Source organism: Durio zibethinus, chromosome 26 (assembly GCF_047325235.1).
Source record: "Durio zibethinus cultivar Kanyao isolate XHJ-2024 chromosome 26, ASM4732523v1, whole genome shotgun sequence".
In the NCBI taxonomy this organism is placed as follows: Eukaryota; Viridiplantae; Streptophyta; class Magnoliopsida; order Malvales; family Malvaceae; genus Durio; species Durio zibethinus.
The window spans coordinates 10,219,305-10,242,057 of record NC_143187.1 but is presented as its reverse complement, the minus strand read 5'-3'; the positions used below and the strand labels follow the sequence as shown (position 1 = coordinate 10,242,057).

The following is a 22,753-nucleotide window of genomic DNA, read 5'->3' as shown; positions in this document are numbered from 1 at the left end:
TTCTTTTAACTCTACCTTTGTCAGGACTCTTAGTGAGAAAATTTTTACTTTGATCGATAGCACAACTTCTATTCCATATACTAAAGAGAATGAAGTGGCCCCAATAGATGTTTAGACTGATATTCTATAAGCATGCAAAGCAAAAGGTAATTTTTCATGTCAATCTTTGTAAGTATCAGTCATTTTCTCAAATATTTTTTTAATATTCTTGTTTGCAACCTCCACTGCCCCATTCATCTTTGGACGATATGATGCTGAATTACGATGATGAATCTTGAACTGAGTGCACACTTCATTCATCATTTTGCTATTCAAGTTTTTGGCATTATTAGAAATAATTATCCTTAGAAGCTCATAAATGTATATTATCTCTTTTTTTATGAACTTGCATACCACAGATCAGGTCACACTAGCATATGATACAGCTTTACCCACTTCATAAAGTAATCAATCATCACAAAAATGAATCTATGTCTATTAGAAGCTTTTGAAGTGATGGGACTGATAACATCCATGCCTCACATAAAGAATGACCACAGAGCAGCCAAAACATGTAATGCTATTAGAAGAGCGTGAATCTTGTCAGCATAAATTTGGCACTTATAACATCTTTTAGCATAACTAATATAGTCACTCTCCATTGTCAACCAATAGTAACTGACCTTCATAATTTACCTAGCCATCATATGACCACTTGTATATGCCTCACAAACTTCATCATATACTTCTTCAATAATCTTTTTCGCTTAAGCTACATTCACACATCTTAAGAGCACTTGATCTCAGCTTCTTTTATAGAGGACATCTCTATCTAAGAAAAAACTCATAGCCAACCTTCTGATAGTCTTTTTATCATTTTTTATTGCATGTTTTGGGTATTGCTGACTTTTGATGTATTGTATAAGGTCATGATACCATGACTTTCCATCAACTTCTTTTTCGACACTTGAACAATGTGTTGGTTCATCATTCACATCTAGCTTGATGTGTTGGATTTCAATATTTGCATCTATTTTAATCATTGTAGCTAGAGTAGCCAGTGCATCAGTAATTTAATTTCCCTCTTTAGGCAAATGCTCAAAGTAAACTTCTTCAAATTGTTTAACTAACTCATAAATGTATTTATGGTACCGATTTAACTTGAAATCTTTTATTTTCCATTCTCCTCACAACTGATAGATGACTAAAACTGAATCTCGAAACACATCCAAAACTTTGATATTCTTTTCAATCGTTGCTTGTAGACCCATAACACAGGCCTCGTATTCAGTCACATTATTTGTGCAATTGAAATTCAACCTGGCTGTGATGGGATAATAATGTTTAGCAAAAGATATTAAAATTGCCCCAATACCATGACCTTAAGCATTAGCAACTTCATCAAAATGCATCCTTCAAAACTTTGTAATAGGTTCATTTTCTTCAATGGCCATCACATCTTCATCAAGAAAATCTAGTTTCATTAGCTTATAATCTCTGGCTATACGATCGATAAGAAACTCAGCTATTGTACTTCCTTTAATAGCCTTTTGAGTCACATAAATATATCATATTTTGAAAGTATAACTTGTCACTGTGCCATTCTCCTCGTTAATAAAGGCTTCTCGAATATATACTTAATAGAATCTAACTTTGCTATTAGTCAAGTAGTGTAATAAAGCATATATTATCGGAGCCTTAGAGTAATCTAGGCCAATACACAACACATCTTCTCTAATGGTGAATATTTGAACTCGTAATCAGTGAATTTCTTGCTTAAGTAGTAAATTGCTCGTTATTTTTTGTTAGTTCATCTTTTTGCCCCAACACATATCTCATTAAATTTTTATGACTGTTAAGTACAAAATCAAATGTTTTTTTAGGATTTATGGTAACAACATAGGTGGATTTGATAAGTATTCTTTAATATTATCAAAAGCTTCTTAGCATTCGTCATTCCATTCTCTTGGATCATGTTTTCTAAAAAGCTTAAAAATAAGATCGCACTTATAGGTAAGTTGAGAGATGAAACAAGCAATATAGTTTAATTTTCTTAGGAAACCTCGTACTTTTTAGAGGTACCAGGAGGAGGTAAGTTTTGGATGGCTTGTATTTTATCTGGGTCCACTTCGATTCCTTTTTCACTAACCATAAAGCCCAATAGTTTTCTTGATTTAGCATCAAATGTACATTTGACAGCATTCAACTTTAGCTGAAATCTTCTCAACCTGTCAAATAGCCTTTTGAGATTAACTACATGGTCTTCTCTTTCATGAGATTTTACAATCATATCGTCCATATATACTTCTATCTCTTTATGCATCATATCATAAAAAAAAGTTACCATTACTTTTTTATAAGTAGCACCAGTATTTTTTAACACAAAAGGTATAACTTTGTAACAGAATATCCCCCACATTATCATAAATGTAGTTTTTTGCATATCATTTTGAGCCTTCTTGATCTGATTATAGCTTAAAAAGCCATCCATAAAGGAAAATGTGGAGTGCCTAGTAGTATTATCTACTAGAGTATCAATATAAGGTAAAAAAAAGTTATCCTTAGGACTTACCCTATTCAAGTCTTGATAATCGACACACATTCTCACTTTTTCATCTTTTTTGGGAACTAGCACTATATTGGCTACCCATTCATGATATTTTGCCACCTCCAAAAATCTAGCATCAAATTGCTTCTTCACTTTCTCTTTAATTTTTAACAGCATTTTCCCTTCATGCGTCTTAGTTTTTATTGTACCAGCTTATATTCTAGTTTCAAAGGTAACTTGTGCTCTATAATATCAATGCTGAGTCTTGGCATATCCTGGTAAAATCATGCGAACACATTTACATATTTTTAGAACAACTCTTCTAGCTTTTGCCTTTCAGCTGGTAAAAAAAATGTACCAACTTTAACCTCTCTTCTATTTTCATTGCCTCTCAAATTCACTAATTCGATAATTTTCTGATGGGGTTCAATTGACTTATCTCTATGTTCTATTAATTTTAATAAATCAAGAGGCAGTGTGTAATTATCTAAATCTTTCTCATTATCAAGTTCATCAACATGAATTAAGTTTTTAAAATCAAATCCAAGATTATTGCCATGATTATCTTCGTGTTCATTATTGGAAATCCTGTAAAGGGTAAGATGAAGAGAATATCGGCACACAAAAATGGAATGGCAAGAAAATGATAGAAAGAGAAAATGAAAAGCAAAATGAAGATGAAAACAATAGAAAAAATACGGATACAACTTTTATGTCTTTTATTAAAACATAAAGACACACAAAAGATCGTCCAATGCTCATAAAAAGTAATTAGGGATTTAAAGTTTCACAATACATTACTTTTTAAAAGTTTTAAAGACAACAGGCAACTCTATGATTCTTCAATTATTTAGCTTAAAATCTAAAGGACAAAGGTGCACGAACAACTCTTCATTTCGACTATTATTTTTTCCATCATCCACTATTTGAATGACTAGCTCTAAAAACTCTTCCATAAATTTTACATATAGGGCTTCAAGTGAATTTGTGTAGATATATCCTCCCAAACAGAAAGAATCATACAGGTAAAAGATGACCATGAGCTCTGACTCTAACTCATATCCCCTAAAATTAGCCATTCTCTTATCTTTTTTCTCATTCATCATTTTCATTCTATCCCCTTTTGTTGGCTTATATCCTAAGTTGAATCTATCTTTCTTGTCATATATTGCTAGTGGCTTTATGATTTCTTATAAATTCTTCCCTAGTCTAGTTCCAAGTTACCATCCCATTTCAGTGAGTTGTTTAACGATCATTTTAGTAGTCGTAGACAGATGTGGTGAATATAATTTAGATTACGTTAGCAATCTCAAAAGATTTCTATGAGCACTCTAAGGCTTTATCTGTTACTTTTACATAAAGAGTATTTATCGATTAGGTGACTAATAAATCTTTTTCACCTACCATACATGTCAATTTTTCATTAATAATGAATTTGACTTTTTGATGCAATGAAAATGTAACAACACTCGCTATATGAATCCACGACCTACCCAACAAGCAACTATACGAGGGAGAGATATTCATAACTTGAAATTTCATATTGAAAGTGCACGAGTCAATCTACAATACCATTTCTATATCTCTTAGCACATTTCTTCAAGTCTCATTGAAGGCTCAAACTACCATATGACTAGGCTTCATATAAGATCCATTAACAAGGAGTTTTGTCATAGTAGTCATAGGCATAACATTAATGGATGAGCCATTATCGATCAAAATCTTAGCCATTATATGACTCTTACAATTATAGTAATGTGAAAAACTTTGATACTTCATCAACCTTCAAGAGGAATCTCTTCATCACTGAAAGAGATATAGTTTAAAATTGTCAGATTGCCAACAAGCTATTTCACGTGTTCAACAGAGACATTGTATGACATATATGCTTGATTCAGCACCTTTAGTAGAGCATTACAGTACGACTCTGAGCTTAGCAATAATGATAATAGTAAAATTCTAGTTGATATCTTGTTAAGCTATTCTACCACGCTATACTTGTTATGTTTTATTAGCTTTAAAAATTCACAAGCTTCACTCTTAGATATTGACTTTTGACATTTTTTTTTGAGATTGCAATAGGATTATTCTGACTTCTCTCTTCTTTTTTCATATTTGCTTTCTCTTTCTTGGCTTTCTCTAAAGCTTCCGGAGTATAACATCTTTCATTTTGAGTCATACCTTTTATGCCTATTATGTTCACAGTATCTGGGTTAACTACGACATCACAATCATACTTTCATGGTATTACTTTGTCATTCTGGTATAAAAAAAGGGTTAGAAACTTTAATTGTCAGTATTGGTTAGGAGATATGTTTTTCTGGCCTTGGTATCGACTTCTCATCATAATAAATTGTTATTGGTGTACGCACAAACTTATTCTTTGAATCAATGGTAGACACTTCAATTTTCATCAACTCTTCTCTTTCTTTTTAAAACTCTATCCAACCTATATCCATCAACTTTTGTACCTTTTGACAAAATTAGTGACAACTCTTGATAGAATACCCCAAAACACTTTTGTGATAATTACAGCTCTTAATTGAGTTAATTGCTTCAAAGTAATTATGAAGTTCTATTGAATTCAACATATCAGCTTTGACTAAGGCTTCAAACACTTTAACCATAGGAGTTTTGACCTCTTCTATCCTTCTTTTTCACATAGCTTGCTTGCCCATCAATCAAAACATTTATCGATGGCCTAATGTGGTTCAGTAGAGGGTTTCCATTAACATTTGGAGTCCCTTGTTGGCTGGTCTCAAAGTTTAACATCTCTTCATTGATTAACCTCTACACTTTACGTTTTAAAGCAGTACAGTTCTCAGTGAAATGACCTGAGTTCTCATAGTGATAATCACAATGTGCATTGGGGTCATACCATTTGAAAAATAAAAGTTTCAAGGATTCAACAATAATAGGAGCAAGTAAATATTTCTCAACAAGTCGAGGATACAAATCTATGTATGTCATAGGAATGAGGTTAAAAATAGGTTTTTTTTTAAGTATTTCTTGAAGCTTTCGGATCACTATTTGGACTAAACCTCTATTCTGGTCTGACAAGTGCAACAAGACGATTGTAAGAATAGGTGGATGTTCGAAAGGATGACTGAAACTAAGATGGACAAGCTGGTTATGGTAATAGCTGGTATAACTAATATGGATGAGGAGTGGATGTAATATTATTTATGAGAAGGTAATGGGTTTGGTAGATTGGTGTAGGTAGGGCATGAAACCTCTGAACTATTGCCCCACATAGTTCATCGCTTGAGCTTCATTCTCTTTTTTTTTTGGAACTCCACATTTTTTTCTCCGTTCACTTCACCTGCATCAAGTTTGCCATTCTTTATAGTTTTTTCAATAATCTCACCTGATATCACCATATCTATAAAGTTCTTGGTTGCATTACCTATCAGTCTCTCATAGTATGGTACTTTCAATATGTTCACAAATAAGACAGTTATTTCTTTCTCAATGATGAAAGGTTGTACTTGTGCGATGATATCTTTCTATCTTTGTGCATATTCTTTAAATCTGTCAATTGCTTTCTTTTCTATACTTTGTAAATATAGATGATCTAAAGCTAGATCTCCGATATACTGATATTGTGTAAGAAATGCCCTTGTAAGTTCTTACCAGGAATGAATACTAGTATGATCTAGTTGAACATACCATTTGGCTGAAGATTTGAAAGGTTATCTTGAAATACGTGCATTAATAACTTTTCATCACGAGTATATACCATCATCTTATGATAATAATCATGATATGGGTCATCGGACATTTAATGCCATCATATTTTTTAAATTCAAGGACCTTGAATTTAGGTGAAGAAACCACGTCTGGGATCAAATAAAGGTCGACTGCATCCGTAAAGCCATAAAAATTCATTCTCTCTACGGCCCTAAGTCTTTCTTCTAATACTTTCATTTTTTGTTGGGCACTAGTATCTTTTACTTTCTGAAGTGTCTTCATCCCTAGTTTTTCTCTCTCTTTGGGATCATCCAAGTTAGGAACCAAGATTAGCTCAAGTAGTTTTTTCATCATAATAAGATTAGAAAATTTTTGAAATTATCCTAGAGTAGGTGTGGATGTCATTCCTAGATAAGGATTGAAATATCCACCAGGAGTAGGCAATTGTACTCTGGTTCCTTGAGAAGGTTGGATTAATCGTGGCTTAAATCCTAAAGGGTAAACAGGATCTATCATATCTGATGATTGCTCTTGAAAGCTGAGGTTTTCTTCCACTACTTTTTTCTTGTCAAGTTTCTTAAGCATATCCATTATTATACTAAGATCCACTTTTAATTTTTTTTTTAGCTTTCTCGATTCTCTCAAATCAACTGGCTTATTTTTGCTTCATGATTTTTATTTGAGTCCTAGTATTGAATGAATGAAAAGTAGGTTGAGTCAAAATTTTTGATGGGCAAGCTATTCTTGAACCTTTATTACCACAAAGGTTTTTTTTTTAAAAAGAAAAAAAAATCAGAATGCCATGTGTTGAAAATTTTATTTTTTCACTTATTTTATGAAAATGATATACATGATGCATGAATGTAAGTGAGAGATATTTATTCTTGGACGAATTTTAACAATAGAAATTTTTATTGATTCCATATAACTTTTATTAGATGGGATTTAACATCCCAACATTATATCTATAAAAGTATTTGACTTGTTTATAATAGTCATTTACCTCATATAACAAGTTCACTAGGTGTTGTCCATATTCTCCTATGAGATTGACTTCTCTTCTTAATGCTTTTAACTTTTCAACCATCTCTCATGCTTTTTTCACTGCCTTGCAAACTTGATTGGTCATGTGCTCTATGTACTGTTGTCTTCCTAAGCTTTTTGCTTTTCATCTCATGTGAGCATCTCTTTTTGAATCATATGTGAAAATTCAATCTTTTTTTCTTCTATGCCACTAATCTATTATTGTTGAAATATGGCTATTATAGTCTCGCAGTTGTATCTCTAACCCTTGAATCACCTGGCGAAGTGATTCTTTTTTGTTTAGTACTTCAATATGCTTTTTCTTTCTTTTACGAGCATGGCTTTCAACCTTTCCTTTTCTTTTCTTTTTGGCATTTCACCAATCTTGTTGAAGCTATAGAGTATAACACCTTCAATTCTGACATTCTTGAAAAATTTTAGTAGCCTACTCTTGCTTTTCTTGAGCTTTGCCCTTCCATTGGTTCATTTCTTCTCAGAGCTCATTCATTTCACGTTACCGACTAAAATAAAACTTAGTGACATTTCTAGTCTTGAATTAGACTCATAACCTTTTATTTTATTAGTGTAGATTTTTTAAATCATTATTAGCTACATCTCATTTTTTTATAGCTTTTTCTAATCTACTCTTTTGTATCTTTGCTTCATATTTTAATTGTCCCACCTTCTCGTGAAGTCTCAAATTTTCTTTTCTTATTTTTTTTTTCAACTTTTAATTCTTTCTTCACAAGCTTAACTTTTAATAATTGTACTTCTTCTGAAAGATTAGTCGATTGATGTAAGCTATCATTAGGAAGGCGTATTATATCTCTAAGTCGCTTTACTTTCTAAATTTAATAATCAATGGTAACTTTGTCATTAAGAGGCTTCAATCTCATTTTTTATATTTTCTTTCATGCTTAGATCAACTGCTCGAGGTTCTTGGTGGATTCGATTCCCCGTAAATGAATTTTACCTGAACCAGGTCATGAGTAGCAAAAACAAAATGCTTTACACCAAATTGCTTAAATACCATCAATATAGCGTAACTTACAATAACCCATAGCCCTAACAAGGGTATCCATGGCTCATTCCTTCCATGATACAACAAAGACACATGAGGCATCCAAAGCACCATCCATTAAATTTCATCTCTGATAAGCCTTCACAAGAAAAAGACCCACTCTTTCTTAGTCTTTAATATTGGCCATCAACTTTTACAGAACTTTTCAATTGGTACTTTATTTCATAGATATGACTTTAAAAATACACTCTTCCACACTTGAAATTACTTCTAACCCACACATATAATAGCGGTGCACACCCTATGAACTATCTTTTTTCATTTTATTGATAAAAATTTAATGACCTGATGGTTTCAGCTAGAACTGCTGATGCAAGATTAATTGTTTGGGTTTCAATTTGCTCAGAAAAGCCTACCACAGTTATCTTAATGTAACCCAAAGTCTTCAGAATGATTATCATGCCATACAATGATAAAAGCAAACACAGCCATGCCTTGATCATCATTTAAATGCTCTTGAATAAAATCTCGAAGAAAGTCCCAACGGATGCCAAAATGTTTACCTTTAGGCTTTGTAAAAGAATCGATGATTTCTACGTTAACCCCCATAAGCTTGGCCAACTTTTTACGATAACCTAATTTTGACTTTTAGGTAAACACTTTATCTGGACATTGTAGTTCTATCCTAAGCAAAATCGAATACTCCTTAATAATTGGTACCAAATCCTCTTAACTAAAAATGAAGCATCTATAAAATAAATCTCAAAATTGTATAGCTACCCTAACCAACTATTCATCAATCACTACTGAAATAAGGGATGCAATCTGCCTATACTTTTTGTAAAAACTTTCTTTTTTTTCTTCATTTAATTAACCCCAAATGATGGCTAAGTCTTCTAAATCATTCTATGTGAGATCCAAATATACCTTCTCAGATAACTCAGACAAATAACCAACAGGTAAGCAATATCCATTCTTTTGTTGGGTTTCTTTCAACTAAACATGTACTTCATTATATGGCTCACATGGGTCACTGACTGAAGATGAGCAAATCTATAGTTTTATGAGATCTATGAAGACTTCTTGGGAGAAATATGTCCTAGAGCAAATATCTCGATGCAAAACTGTATGATATGATTAATGCAAAAAAGAAAAAAAAATAAAATAAAATTGAGTTAGTGTAAGGATGCGAGTTGAGAAAAAATATTTTTTTGAGTTTTGAGATTTTTTTTATTTTGTTTTATTTTGTATTACACACAACTTCTATTCTTAGGTATTTCCTACAAGAAGGTGGATGAGGCTCTACGTAAGGCTGATTTTTTAGGCTTATTACATGCTGGATTTGGATTGACACATGTCTAAAAATTCTCAAATTGTTCCTCACTGTCATTCACATTGGACTAGTAAGGTATCCTGATCCTCACCCATGACAGGCTACTAATGAAAATGGTTCAATTTGAGTGAAAGTATTTCGCTTGCCATTATGAAGGTTATCACCTCACGAGGGCAAAGGTACTCTACTTCCTCCTATAAGGGACGGTGCCTGGGTATAGAGCTCATGCATGAGATACATCATGTTATTATGTGTGCAAATAAATCCTAATTTATTGAGAGTAATATATACAAAAAAATAAAGCATAAGAGGCATAGTAAAAGAAACGTGTGTGAATTTTTTTTTTGTTTTTGATTTTTTTTTACTTTTTTTGTTAAAAATGAAAAATAAAAATCTAAGAAATCGATTAGGACTATTTAAATCAAAATTTGAAGATAACACGTAGTTAATTTTAGTCTGACTCTCGAAAATAAAAGTAATCCCTAGTAGAGTCATCAAGCTGTCATAACAGTTTTGTGTCCGTCCGACGAATTTAAAAATGAAATAAAAAATAACGAAGTCACCACCAATCTTTTTTTGGCTAAGTGGGATTGGCCACTTATTAAAACATATCATTTTAATGAAATCTTAAAATTTATTAAAATTTATTAAAATTTATTAAAAAGATATTTTTAGGGTCTGCACAACAGTCTGAGTTTGGGAGTCGGTTACGTGTGGGGAAGGATTAGCACCTCTATAACGCTCGTTTAAAACAGTATCAATTAATTATATGTTATCCATTCATTTTGATAAAAACAATCTTATTTTTTATGTTCAAAAAATAATTTTCTTGATTTTTTCATTTATTGGAATTTTTTTAATTTTATTTTATTCATTGTTTCATTTTTTTATTCAAATTTTATTCGAAAAAAATAAATTAGAACCTTGTTATTGAAATAATTCTTAAAATGTTCTAGTACGTTAATAACATTAAAAGAACTCTTTCTCACCTAGAGATTTTTTAGGCATCACTTCTTGAAATATCTTAGAACCTCATATTCGGGGGCTCAAATTTACTTTTCGTAAAGAATTATATCATGCATGCAATGTAAATACTAACATGTTGATGCATAAATTTTATTTGTTATTATTTAGAAATTTTATTAATTCTTATTAATTTTTTTATTTAAAACTTTGAAGAAAAAATTTTTTTGTTATTATATTGAAGATTTTCTATGAATATTTCAATATACTGATAATATTAAAAAAAATCTTCTCACCTAAAAATTTTTTGAAGCATCTTTACTCGAAATTCTTTTAGAATCTCATCATCGGATAATATTTGCTCTTTCCTCATTTTTATTTCTATTCGTTTATCACTTTGTTTTTTTTTTATAAATTAGTTAATTTTTACATTTTTTATTTTTATTGTATTGAAATTTTTTTATAAATACTCCAATACACCAGTAGTATTTTAAAAAAATCTTCTCACCTAAAGTTTTGTAGGTATCACTACTGGTAGTACCTTTGAATCTCATCATTGGATAAAAAAAATTTTTTTTTCTTTACATTTTTTTATTAATTTATAAGATTTATTCTAAAATTAATATAATTATCATAAAATTTTATTATATATTTTATTATATATTTTTATAATTATTAATATAAAATAACAAAAATTTATTCTGGTAAATTTAAATTTTTTTACATGCATAAATGTTAATAATAAAAATTTAAAATAATAAAAATAATATATAAAAAAAAAATTTTTATCAAAATCGGATCGATCAACAATCCAGTCAACAAGCGATCTGGTGCAATGATTCAATTTGGCTCGATCTGGATTAGTTTGGGCCAGTTCATATGGATCGGTAGCAGTCAATTGAAAAAACGGGTCGTGGGTAGGGTGTGTGGATCTCGGGTCTAGTTACGGGTTGACGCGCGGATTTTCAAAAGCTAAAACGGTGTCATTTTGGTCCTTATTGAAACGACGTCGTTTTGGGACTAGCCTTCTATATAAAAGTCAAAAAAAAATTTCTTTCATTTCTCCCCCTCTCCAAAAAAAAAAAAAAAAACTCTCTTTTCTTTCTTTTTTTAGATGGATCTAGAGCCAGTGACCGTCCACCTTGATGGCCACCGCGTTCCTCACTGCAGGCGAGCTTCGACCACCGTCGCTGGTGTCAAAAAATTTAAAAATCTCTCAAAAAATTTCTTACGGCCTCTAAGTCCAGATCTGAGCTTGATTTTTTGAAAAAAAAGGCTTCAAACGTCGTAGATCTAGCATAGAAGTTTCGACTAAAATTTTTTTTTTGTGTTTGTATTTTTTTTATTTTTATGCTGGCATTGGGTTCCCCTACCTTGAGGACTGAGTTCTTTCTCTCTTTTTTTGTTTGTTTTGTGTTTTTTTTTTTACAAAATACTTTCTTTCTTTCTTTTTTTTTTTTTTGCAGTCTCTCTTGGTTTTTTTTTAATCGATCTCCCTTCTTCTTTTCGCGTAGGCAATGAGCTCTATTTATGGAGCTTTGTGGGATTCAAATATAATATTTTTTTATATTCAAATCTCAGATTTTCTTAGATTCAAATCTCATATTTTTTTATATTCAAATCTCAGATTTTCAATCGATGTGGTAGACTTTTGGTGGCCACAATTCACGCTACCAAGTTAAGCAATATGTCAGGTGATTGTCGGTGGTGACGGTGGCTGGGATTTTAGACTTTTCGTGATAGTGCATTTAATGCACTCATACTTTTGTCAAATTGAATTAGATAAAGAAAGAAGAAAAAGGAAAAAAAATATAAAAAATATAAAAAATATAATAATAATAATAATAATAAAATACAAAATAGAGTTTACAGTATTTAATATTAATCACAATGCATACATATATACATTTGCATATAAAAATTATAAATTACTTCATTAAAATATAAACTAAAAATAAAATAAAGAAGCCATTTTATATTATGTATGAAATGTTTAGATTAATTTCTACGACATATCAACATTTTTGTATAGTTTACTAATACTATTCCAAAAACTAAAAGCAAATTTTAATATTTAAAAAAAAATAAAAGAAATCACATTTAGAAACAAAGAAGAATAAAACAAATGGAAGCAAAAAGAAACAAATCAACGAAACAAATAAAAAAAAAAGAAAAAGAGAAATGAAACATAATAGAATTATAAAACAAATGTCCAATACTGTTATCTCTAATGGAAAAAAAAATATTCCTATTTAAAATGTTAAAGTTGATGTGAAAATTAAGAATAAAATTTAATTAAGAGTGATTTAAGATAAATAAAACTAACTTTGATTACAAATTGAATTGAATTGATTTATATAAGGTAAGAGTAATGAATATTTAAAAGAGAATAAATATTATAATCTAAATAAAATAAATTTACTTTTTTAAAATTAAAAATGAATCAAATCAAATTAAATATATTAATTTTTTTAAATTAAAAGTGTATGCAATCAATTAAAATAAAATATATTTATTAAACGATATATGACATTTATTTACACATCTAAAAAAAAAGAGAACATATGAAGTTTTTCTTTTTATGCCTATCGCTTTAGCTTTTATATATTTATATTACACCCACCTCCTTCGGATTTCCTTTCTTCTCCACGACAAACAATGACAGTTCAGCATTAACTGGGGAATAGGTGATTAATGGTGATGGGTTGTAATAATTTAAAGGGATTTCGGTAATGGTAATAGCAGAGGCTGTCGGTTTTTTTTTTTTTCGAAAGACTAGTGAGAGTTTAGAAAGAGAGATAAAAGAGGAAAATGAAAGAAAAAAATTTAAGGCTTTTGCTTTTGCACGAAATCGGTGTCTGAAATAGAAAGAAAAAAAAATATAAGAAAAGAAAAGGGAAAAAAAGTTAAGAGTGATAATAAGAATATGGTTTCAAAAAAAAAAAAAAAGAAGAATTTGTATTAGGGGCTAAACGGTGAGTTTAGGGAGAATAGAAAAAGAAGCCAAAAAAGAGAAACATAAAAAGAAATGGGTTATTGCCCAACCCAAGGACTCAACCTTCACCCATTAAAATTCCAGGGCGATATTTGCATCACTTTGGTAGGTTTGGCTTAAATACAAAGGTTTAAATTTTCAACATACACATATTGTGATCTATAATATACTTTTTATATTGTTTGGGTTTTACAAAGCAAAATTTAGTGTAGAATTCATTCAAAGAAAGTGAAAAAGTAAAATATTAAAATGTTGGAATTGAAGTGAGGTATAATAAAAAAAATTTTCATCCAAATAAAATTTTGATATACTTAAACTTAAGTGAAATGAATTAAATTAAGTGCTTACATTCAAAGTAAAGGTGTTCAGGATCATTTTTAATATTAATAATTTATATATTTGTTCAGATTTGATTTAACCTTATATTTTAGATTTAAAAATTTTTTAAAACTCAACCTAAATTGAAAACAATAAATCTCAAAGTTACTTATTAAACTTAATTTACATACAAAATTTTGAAACAATCTTTTTTAAAAAAAATAAAATAAAAAAATAAAAATTCATATATAGATACTGATAAAATTATAATATTTTAATTAATATAATTTATCCGGATCGGATCAAGTTGGGGCTTAATTCCTTTATCCAAGGCCTGGTTTAAAATTTAAACAAATTTAAAAATTATACTCGAATTCATTTAACGTATTTTAATTTTTTGTTTAAATCTTTTTAAAGTTTGAGCGAATTTGTTAATTTGAATAAATAATATGACCCTTAAACAGGTCCAATTCAAAGATTATATCTAATTGTATATATATCTTTTGAAAGTTAGATTGAATCAAATTAAATGCTCAAATTTAAAGGTATTTTTTGTTATGTTAACTATGTTAATATATAATCAATACATAATAACCTTTATTTAGTACATTCACATAACTCCACAGTATCTAAATTTATCAATAATTTTAACATCACTCTCGTAGAAAACTTGGGGTTGAACAAAATACACCCACAACATCGAGCATGTCATTAATAACATTAATTTTGGTAATGTCCTGTTTACAGTATTCAACAATAAAGGTGTAACGTTATGCTTTCTTTTTATTTTTTGTCAAAATTTTTTATATTTAATAAAATTTTTAAAAGACTTTATTTTTACAAGTGGGTGCCACTTTATACCAAACTTTTTTTTTGTTTTTTTTTTATCTTTTTTTCTTTTACTCTTTTCAAAATTTTAATATTTTTTGGGATCCACTTAATATTAAGAATGTGCCACGAATTTGCTTTTTTTTTTCCTTATTGTTTCCTTTTTATATATTTAATAAATAGTTTTTTAGATTTTAAATTCTTATTTATCTCGTCAACTTAATACCAAAAATATGCCATGTGCCAAGTTATTTTTCTTCATTTTTTATTTGCTTTTTCTTTTTAAGTTTTTAACTATTTATAAATTTTTTTAATATTTTAAAATTTTTATGTGCCATTTGATATTATTGATTTAAAAAAATATTTTTGTTTTTTTCTTTTGTAGTTTAATAATTTTAAAAAAAGATATTAGGAAAAATTCATTATTACTAATGTTATGTGGCAACTCAATTTTCCTCATTTTTTTGCTTTTTCATCTTTTCTTTATAATTTTTAATTTTTTTCTTCCTTTTATTTTTTAATTAGATAGTTTTATTGAAAAAATTTACACGCGACGCTCAATTTAGCTTTTTTTGCCTTTGAGATATTTTTTTATTTTTTAATAAAATAATTTACAACAAAAGAAATTGATAAGTAATTTTTTTAGAAAAATATCAATTGAGGTGTGAATGGGTTTTGATTCATCTAAATTCAATAGATATTTTTTTTATTTGAGATTGAATTGAGATTTTTTTTTCAAAAATTAAGATTAAGTCCAATGCAAGTTTATTACATTCTCTCTTATCTTAAGATTATATGTAATTAAGATGTAATCTATCCTTTAATTATGTAAATTTATTTCATTTTAACTTTTATTCGACCTCCATTTAAGATTTTGACGTACTACGTTTTTTTTTTTTTAGCTTTTTTTAGTTTTTCAATTTAGATAAAGTTTGTGAAAAAAAACCTACTAGGTATCCATATGATACCACAATTTATTTTTTTTCCTTTTGTTTTTAATTAAATAAATTTTGCAACAAAAAGGAGCTAATAGATAGAAATAACAAAACAATTCATATTCGATGAGTTCTCATTTAATTTGGATATTCATATAATACCTCAATAAGCTTTTTTTCCTTTTGTTTTTATTTTTTTTATTTTTTTATTTTTTTTATAAATTAATTTTATAAAAAAAAATCCAATTGATGTGTCAGCATGGCACCTCATTTGGCCTTTTTTCTCTTTTTTTTTTTTTGTATTTTGCAACAAAAAATATCTATTAATACGGGACCAAAACAATCTACATCCGATAAATTTTTTACAGGGTAGTTTTTTAAAACAAGATTAATTTAAGACGGATCAAATTTTTTAAAGAGAAACCAACACGGGTTAGAAGTATATTTATGGTGCTTTATTTTGATTCATTTCTATATAAATGTATATAATTTATTATTTATTATTTATTATTTATTTAATTATATATATAAATATATTATATTAATAAAATTATTTTTATCTTAATTTAAAAAATTAATATTTTAAACTCAATATGAAATATCTATGGCACCTTTTGTGAGTATCTTTGTTCATTTTTCTCTTTTTAACTTTTTAGTTTTTTTTATTTTTTATTGAATAAATTTTATTAAAATAGGAATCCAATTAAAATATACATGTTTCATTTTTATTATTTTATCATTTGTCTGTATTTATTTTTATTTTTTAATTAAATAAAATTTAAAAAATACAATAAATAAAAACAATAAAATAAAAATATTTGACCCGCAACAACGGAGGAGTATTTTTGTGTCTCTTACAATAAATGATACTCATTTCAACACCAATATTTGACTTCTTATTAATCACCACGTGGCATGCTTTTTTGTTTCCTTTTTTTTTTTTAGTTTTACACTTAAAATGTGAGAAAAGATAAATAATAGATGTGATGCGACGGAAATTCGATGAAAAAATATAACGGAAGGGGGATAAGAAGATGGAAAAACATTGTTACCGTTGGAGACCTCACTTTTAAATTTTTTCTACTATTTCTATCTCCATTATAAATTTTGTAAATTTTACTATATGTGATCTGTGGCATTTTAACTTTTTTTTTCTTTTGTAAATTTTACATCTTACACGTAAACTACCGATAGATGTTCATGTGTCATTTGTTTGCTTTTACATTTTTCTTTTTTGCTTTTTTTTCTTTTTTATTATATTTCACAAATATGTTTTTAAATTATAAAAAATATGTTATTTAAAGATTTTTTAATTACAAGAATTTTATTTTTTTAGTATGTGGGACCCTTTCATATCAAAAGTTCCTTTTTTTTACTCTTTTAATATTTAATAAATATTTTTAAAATTTTAAAATTTTTGTGAAATTTATTGTCAAAGATATGCCACATGTTTTTTTAATTATTTTTTTTATTTTTTACATATTTAATAAATAATTTTTTAGATTTCAATTTTTTCAAATCCACTTTATATTAAGGGTATGCCTTGTGTCAACTCATTTGATTTTTTTTTTTCAATTTTTTATTTTTCTATTTACTTTTTCTTTTTAATATTTAACAAATAGTTTAAAATTTTTTAATATGAGCCCATTTGATATTATATTAAAAATATTTTTAATCTTTTTGTTTTTTAATTTGATAATTTTAAAGAAAAGACTATTAAAGGATGTCTTGACGTCATATTCGGATTTAAAATTTTTGTTTTTTTTGGACCTTATTTTTAGTTTTTGTTTTTTCTAAATTCATAATATAAAATTTTCAATTGATATAGGGACGATAAAATAATTTATACCTCACATGATCCAATATGTGTTCGTTTTTAGAAAAATTAGATATCAAATTGAAGTTTTTCATTTAGGATCTTCTATCTTGCCCCAAGTATATATAAAATAATATTTTTAATTATTTATTTTATTTTATATTTATACATAATTAAGATTTAATCCATCCATCCATTTATTATATAAATTTTACTAATTTTTACTTTATTTGACCTAAATTTAAAGTGTTGGCGTAACATTTCTTTTCATTTTTTTCTTTCTTTTCATTTTTTTAACTTTTTGTTTGTTTTTTTAATTTAGATAAAATTTTTAAAACACCCAAGTGGAAGCCCAATTCACTTTTTTCTTTCTTTCCTTTTAATTATATAAATTTTGCAACAAAATGAATTGATGAATAAAGATAGCAAAACAAATCGTATTCGATAGGTTTTAATCCAACTCGATTCGATATAGAGAGAATTTTTTTGTTTTTGCTTTTTTTATTTTTTTATTAGATAAATTTTATATGAAAATAATATCAATAAAGGTATCCACGTAGCATCTCATTTGTTTATTTGCTTTCTTTTTTTTATATTTTTTTTGTTAGTTCAATTCTACAATAAAATGAGTTAGTCGATAAGGATAACAAAACCACCAATATCCGATAGATATCTATTCGTCTTAATTTGATATAAGTGTTTTTTATAAAAAATCAATATCAAGTTAGGTCGGATCAATTTTTTATAAAAAGTAAGAACAAATCGAAAGCAAATTTAGGGTGCTCTACCTCAAGTCATCTCATGATATATATATAAATAAATATTTTGTTATCTATTTAATTTTATATTTATATATATGTATTATATTAATAAAATTATTATTTTATATCTTAATTTAAGATATTAACATTTTAAACTCAATTTGAATGTCAACATGGCACCTCAATGATTTCCCTTTTTCTTTTTTTTTTTTTTGCTTATTTTGCTTACTTTTTTTTTTCTAATTAATAAAATTATCATTTATTATCTCAATTTAAAAAATAATATTTTAAACTCAATTGGGTTATCTATATAATACTATAATGAACTATTTTTTGTTTTTTTTTAATTTTCCTTAAACTTTTTATGCTTTTTTTATTAAATTAATTATGTTAAAAAATAGGTCAATTGAGATGTCCATGTGGTACCCCATTTGAATTTTTTTTTCTCTTTCGTTTATTTATGTATTTTTAATTAGATAAATTTTACAACAAAATATATTGATTGATGGAAATATCAAAATAATTCATATTTGTTGAGTTTCAATCTATTTCGATCCAATATGAAGTGATTTTTTTTAAAAATCAGGATATAGTTGGGATTAATAAAGTTTTTTATAAGTTACGAGGCTGATGTGAAAATGCGTTTAAGGTGTTTTGTTCGATTCATTTCGAGGTATATATAAAAATATATTTTTTTATTAATTTAATTTTATATTTATATTTATTATATTAATAAAATTATTATTTGATTTTTTATTTAAAAATTTAATATTTTAAACTCAATGGGATGTGAACATGACACCCTTTATGAGTTCAATTTTTTTATTTTTCTATTTTTTTTCAATTTTATTCTTTTTTACTTTTATGATTTCTTTTTGTTTTAGATATTTATTAAATATATTTTGTGAAAATAAGATGTCAATTTAAGTATTCACATGCCACTTTCTTTTTTTTTTTACTTTTTGTCTTGCTTATTTGTTAATTCAATAAATTAAAAAAAAATCAATGAATATAGAGGACAAAACAAAAAATTTTAATCCATAGTAATACAGGTATCCAACTAGTTAACATTAATTTTTCTCTTAATTTATAAAAACAAGTAGTAAACAAAAAATGAGTAAGCTAATTAATTAAATTAAGAGTTTTTTATTCAATGTTGAACTCGAAAAACATAGAAGCATGACAAGAGACCCGAACGCAAAACATAAACATAAATAGGTTTCCTTATATTAAGAATGGCCATACATATAAAGGTTCTATGGTCATAGACTTAATGGCCTTATTTATATTGGACACACATTGATAACGAACATGTCACTCGACCCATCGGTCCCAGAACACAAGGATCAAGGAAGATGTTTCCACAAAGTAGCTAGGGAAGGAACGGAAGATGCTAGAGCAACAAAGTAACTGATCATTCTCGGACATAGCCGATCTTGATATTACCAACCGTGACAAGACCCTTCCCTTCTTTAGGCACCAAAGTCACCACAATATTATCATCACCTTCAACATCCAAATCCTCCAATAAATCCGATAGTGGCAAAGTTAAGTTTGTCGCCATCTTCTTCCCCTGTTTATGGCGATGCGGCAGATTTGTGAAGCTCCCTGCAAACTCTGAATCTTCTGGTCCAGTTGGTGTCCCATCATCCACATCGTTAATATACACATCAAATTTCACTGCTACATCTCTCTCTAACTGAATGTTTTCTAGCACCAATACCTCTTCTTCATCTTCTTTTTCAAGTTTACTCCTTGATTTCTTTGGCCTTGGAATTTCAATGCTCACTGTGTTGTCCAAAACTATAGGGAATACATTACGTATAACGTTTTTATTCTTTGCTTCGGCTGCCATTGCTTGACCATGCCTTCCACCTTTCTTGGCAAACTTTCGAGGACTTGGCTTTTGTCTAAGCCATGGAATCTCAACTCTTTGATAATCGTAGCCCAGAGTTAGGGTGTCAAGGCAATCACGAACCTTAGCACGAACAAGATTTGCATTCTCATCGTAGAAAATAAACGAGGCATCAAGCCAGTCTGGGTCTGTGAAATCATTTCTCTTCTTTCCTGGTAATGCCTTCCAAATCGACCACATTCGATCTACATTGCAATGATGAGCGTAGAACAATGGATCTCTGCCTGCAGAATAGAAATTCCCCATGTCTTCTGAATGTGGCTGTCTTTTGTCTCCACACCATCTATGAATCGGGGTATGAGGAATGTTCTCAATGGCACCCATTCCAGGACTGGGATTATCACCAGCACGGTAGGCCGCTCCATGGAAAAGAGTAGGGGTCTTGTTCGACACCATCTGCCTGTACATAACTTTGAGATTACTTTTTATTTGATCTCTCTTTGTTGATTCTTCCTCAGTGCCATTGTAATCAAGATCAACCAATACTGGTGGCTGGTGGTTCACATTGCGCTTTTCGTCGTAGAGTGGAGAGATAGGGTTAACATATATGGCAGGTATAGGCATGCCCAGAGGAGCATCCCAATTCCAAAATGGCATGGCAAATTCTGGATCACCAATCAACTTGCCCAAAATCCTTTCATAGAAATAAAGATATAATCTATGGAATGGGAAGAAGAGCCATGAGAAATGAACTTGAAGATCAAGATCAGGAAACCCGACTTGATCATAAGCCCCATTACAGTAAGCACAATGAACATTAGCTTGTTGCTTGAAACTACGTGGATCATCGTCAGGAAGAGCTTTCATAAGCTCCATGGCCTTGGTAAATTTAGCTAAGTAGTCAGGATCAACTAAATGTGCGGCAGGCCTATAGCGTATCTTGGAAAACTGAGGTGGTTTGAAATCTATGATCTTTGCATTTGACGGTGGGCAGCAATAGACAGTCTCCGTCCCTGTAATAGTTGCATCGCCACAAAGGGTCAGGTCAGGGGCGGATATTGGTGCTGCTAATGCAAATGGGTCATTGGCAAGGCTGGTTGCACCGTAGAGACCTCCTAGGCCAATAAGGACATCCCTTCTATCAAACCTGTTGAGAGAAGTGTCTCCATTGTTTTCGGAACTAGGAGTAGGCTGGTTTTGGTTCCCATTCGTGGTTTTGCATGACACTACTTTATTAGGGACGAAATAGTAAGGCTTTTTCTTCTTAAATATGGAAAGTTGAGATGTTTTTGGAAAGAATGAAGTTTGAATGGAGGAGTTGGGAACAATTGTTAGGGTTGACGAGGGAAGGACAGTGGAAGCCATAGGTCGAGTAATTTGGTGCACTGCGTACAGTTTTTTATGAAGACGAAGACAATTTTGCATGGAATTTATAGTGAAACCAATGGGGTTGGATCCGTTGTCATTATTAGTGTGCATTTATTTTCTTATAGCCAACCGACGGGTCAAATTAATTTGACAGTACGTTAAGGCCACAGATGGCAAAGATCTTTCAAAAGATTCTCTTAATTAAAACGTGCTTTTATAATTTTGATAGTGGAACGATAGGGAAAATTTCAAGTAAATTTTTTAAATTCATGTTTCAGTCTCTACTCTTATTTATATATATATATATATATATATATATATTTGTCTTTTTTTCATTTTTTTTCAATTTTTAAAAATTATGTCCTCTTGTTTTCAACACTCAAGTCACTTTTTTTATATTCCAAAATTATTGTTCATATTTTTTTTTGTCAATAAAACTATGAAACATCAAATTTATAAAAAATTTAAATTTTAATATTAAATATATTAAAATCAACTTTCTTTTAACTCCGAAAAAATAAAATATACTAACAATTTGATAGAGAATGAATATTTATTAAAAATATTGTCAAGGATTATGTTCGTCACACTTATAAAATAAATGTTTCTAAAGCTAGCTAATTAATCTGACAAGAAAACAGACATAAAATCTTAACTTTTATTTTATTATTGGAAACATAATTTTAACTTTTAAGTAAAATTTTTAATGGAGTTGATGTTGGATTAACTTGTAACATCTCAAAAAAAAAAAAATCGTAACGCCAACTCAAAAAAAAAAAAAAGTAATAATCTTGTATTCCCCTTATTAATAAAATTATTTTTAATTCTCAAAAAATAAAAAATTTAATAATAGTATAAATATTAAAAAATTATCAAATACATTTATAATAAAATTTTTAATTTTACAAACAAGATTAAAATAATAATATATCTCTTAATATATATTTTAAAAAGTAAAAAAAAAATTAATTTTAAAAAAATTCAAACATATATTATCATTTTAACTCCAGTTCTAAAATTAAAAAATTTTACTATTAATATATCAAATAACTTTTCATAAATATTATCATTAATTTTTTTCACCGAGTAAATTTTTTTTTTTTAATCGTTATCAAAACTCACTCCCTCCGTGACCTAATCGACTTAGATTATACTCTCTTTATTTATGTGTGTGTTATGTAATCTCATTTTTTGTGTTAAAAAGTTTTCATTCAATTTTCTTTTATAATTATGATATTCAGTATTTATTTAAACGCGAAAAAATTATAAAAATAAGAATACTAATCTAAAAAAAATAACACTAGGAGTTCAAACTAAAAA

At 28.5% G+C, this 22,753-nt stretch overlaps 1 protein-coding gene across 1 annotated transcript; it reads right to left on the bottom strand.

The window, feature by feature from the left end:
- Positions 1-19,118: 19,118 nt before the first annotated feature.
- Positions 19,119-21,472, bottom strand: LOC111318757 (polyphenol oxidase, chloroplastic-like). The gene has a single exon (XM_022921628.2). The coding sequence runs from the start codon at positions 21,428-21,430 to the stop codon at positions 19,625-19,627; it is 1,806 nt and encodes a 601-aa protein (XP_022777363.2). The 5' UTR covers positions 21,431-21,472; the 3' UTR covers positions 19,119-19,624.
- Positions 21,473-22,753: the final 1,281 nt, after the last annotated feature.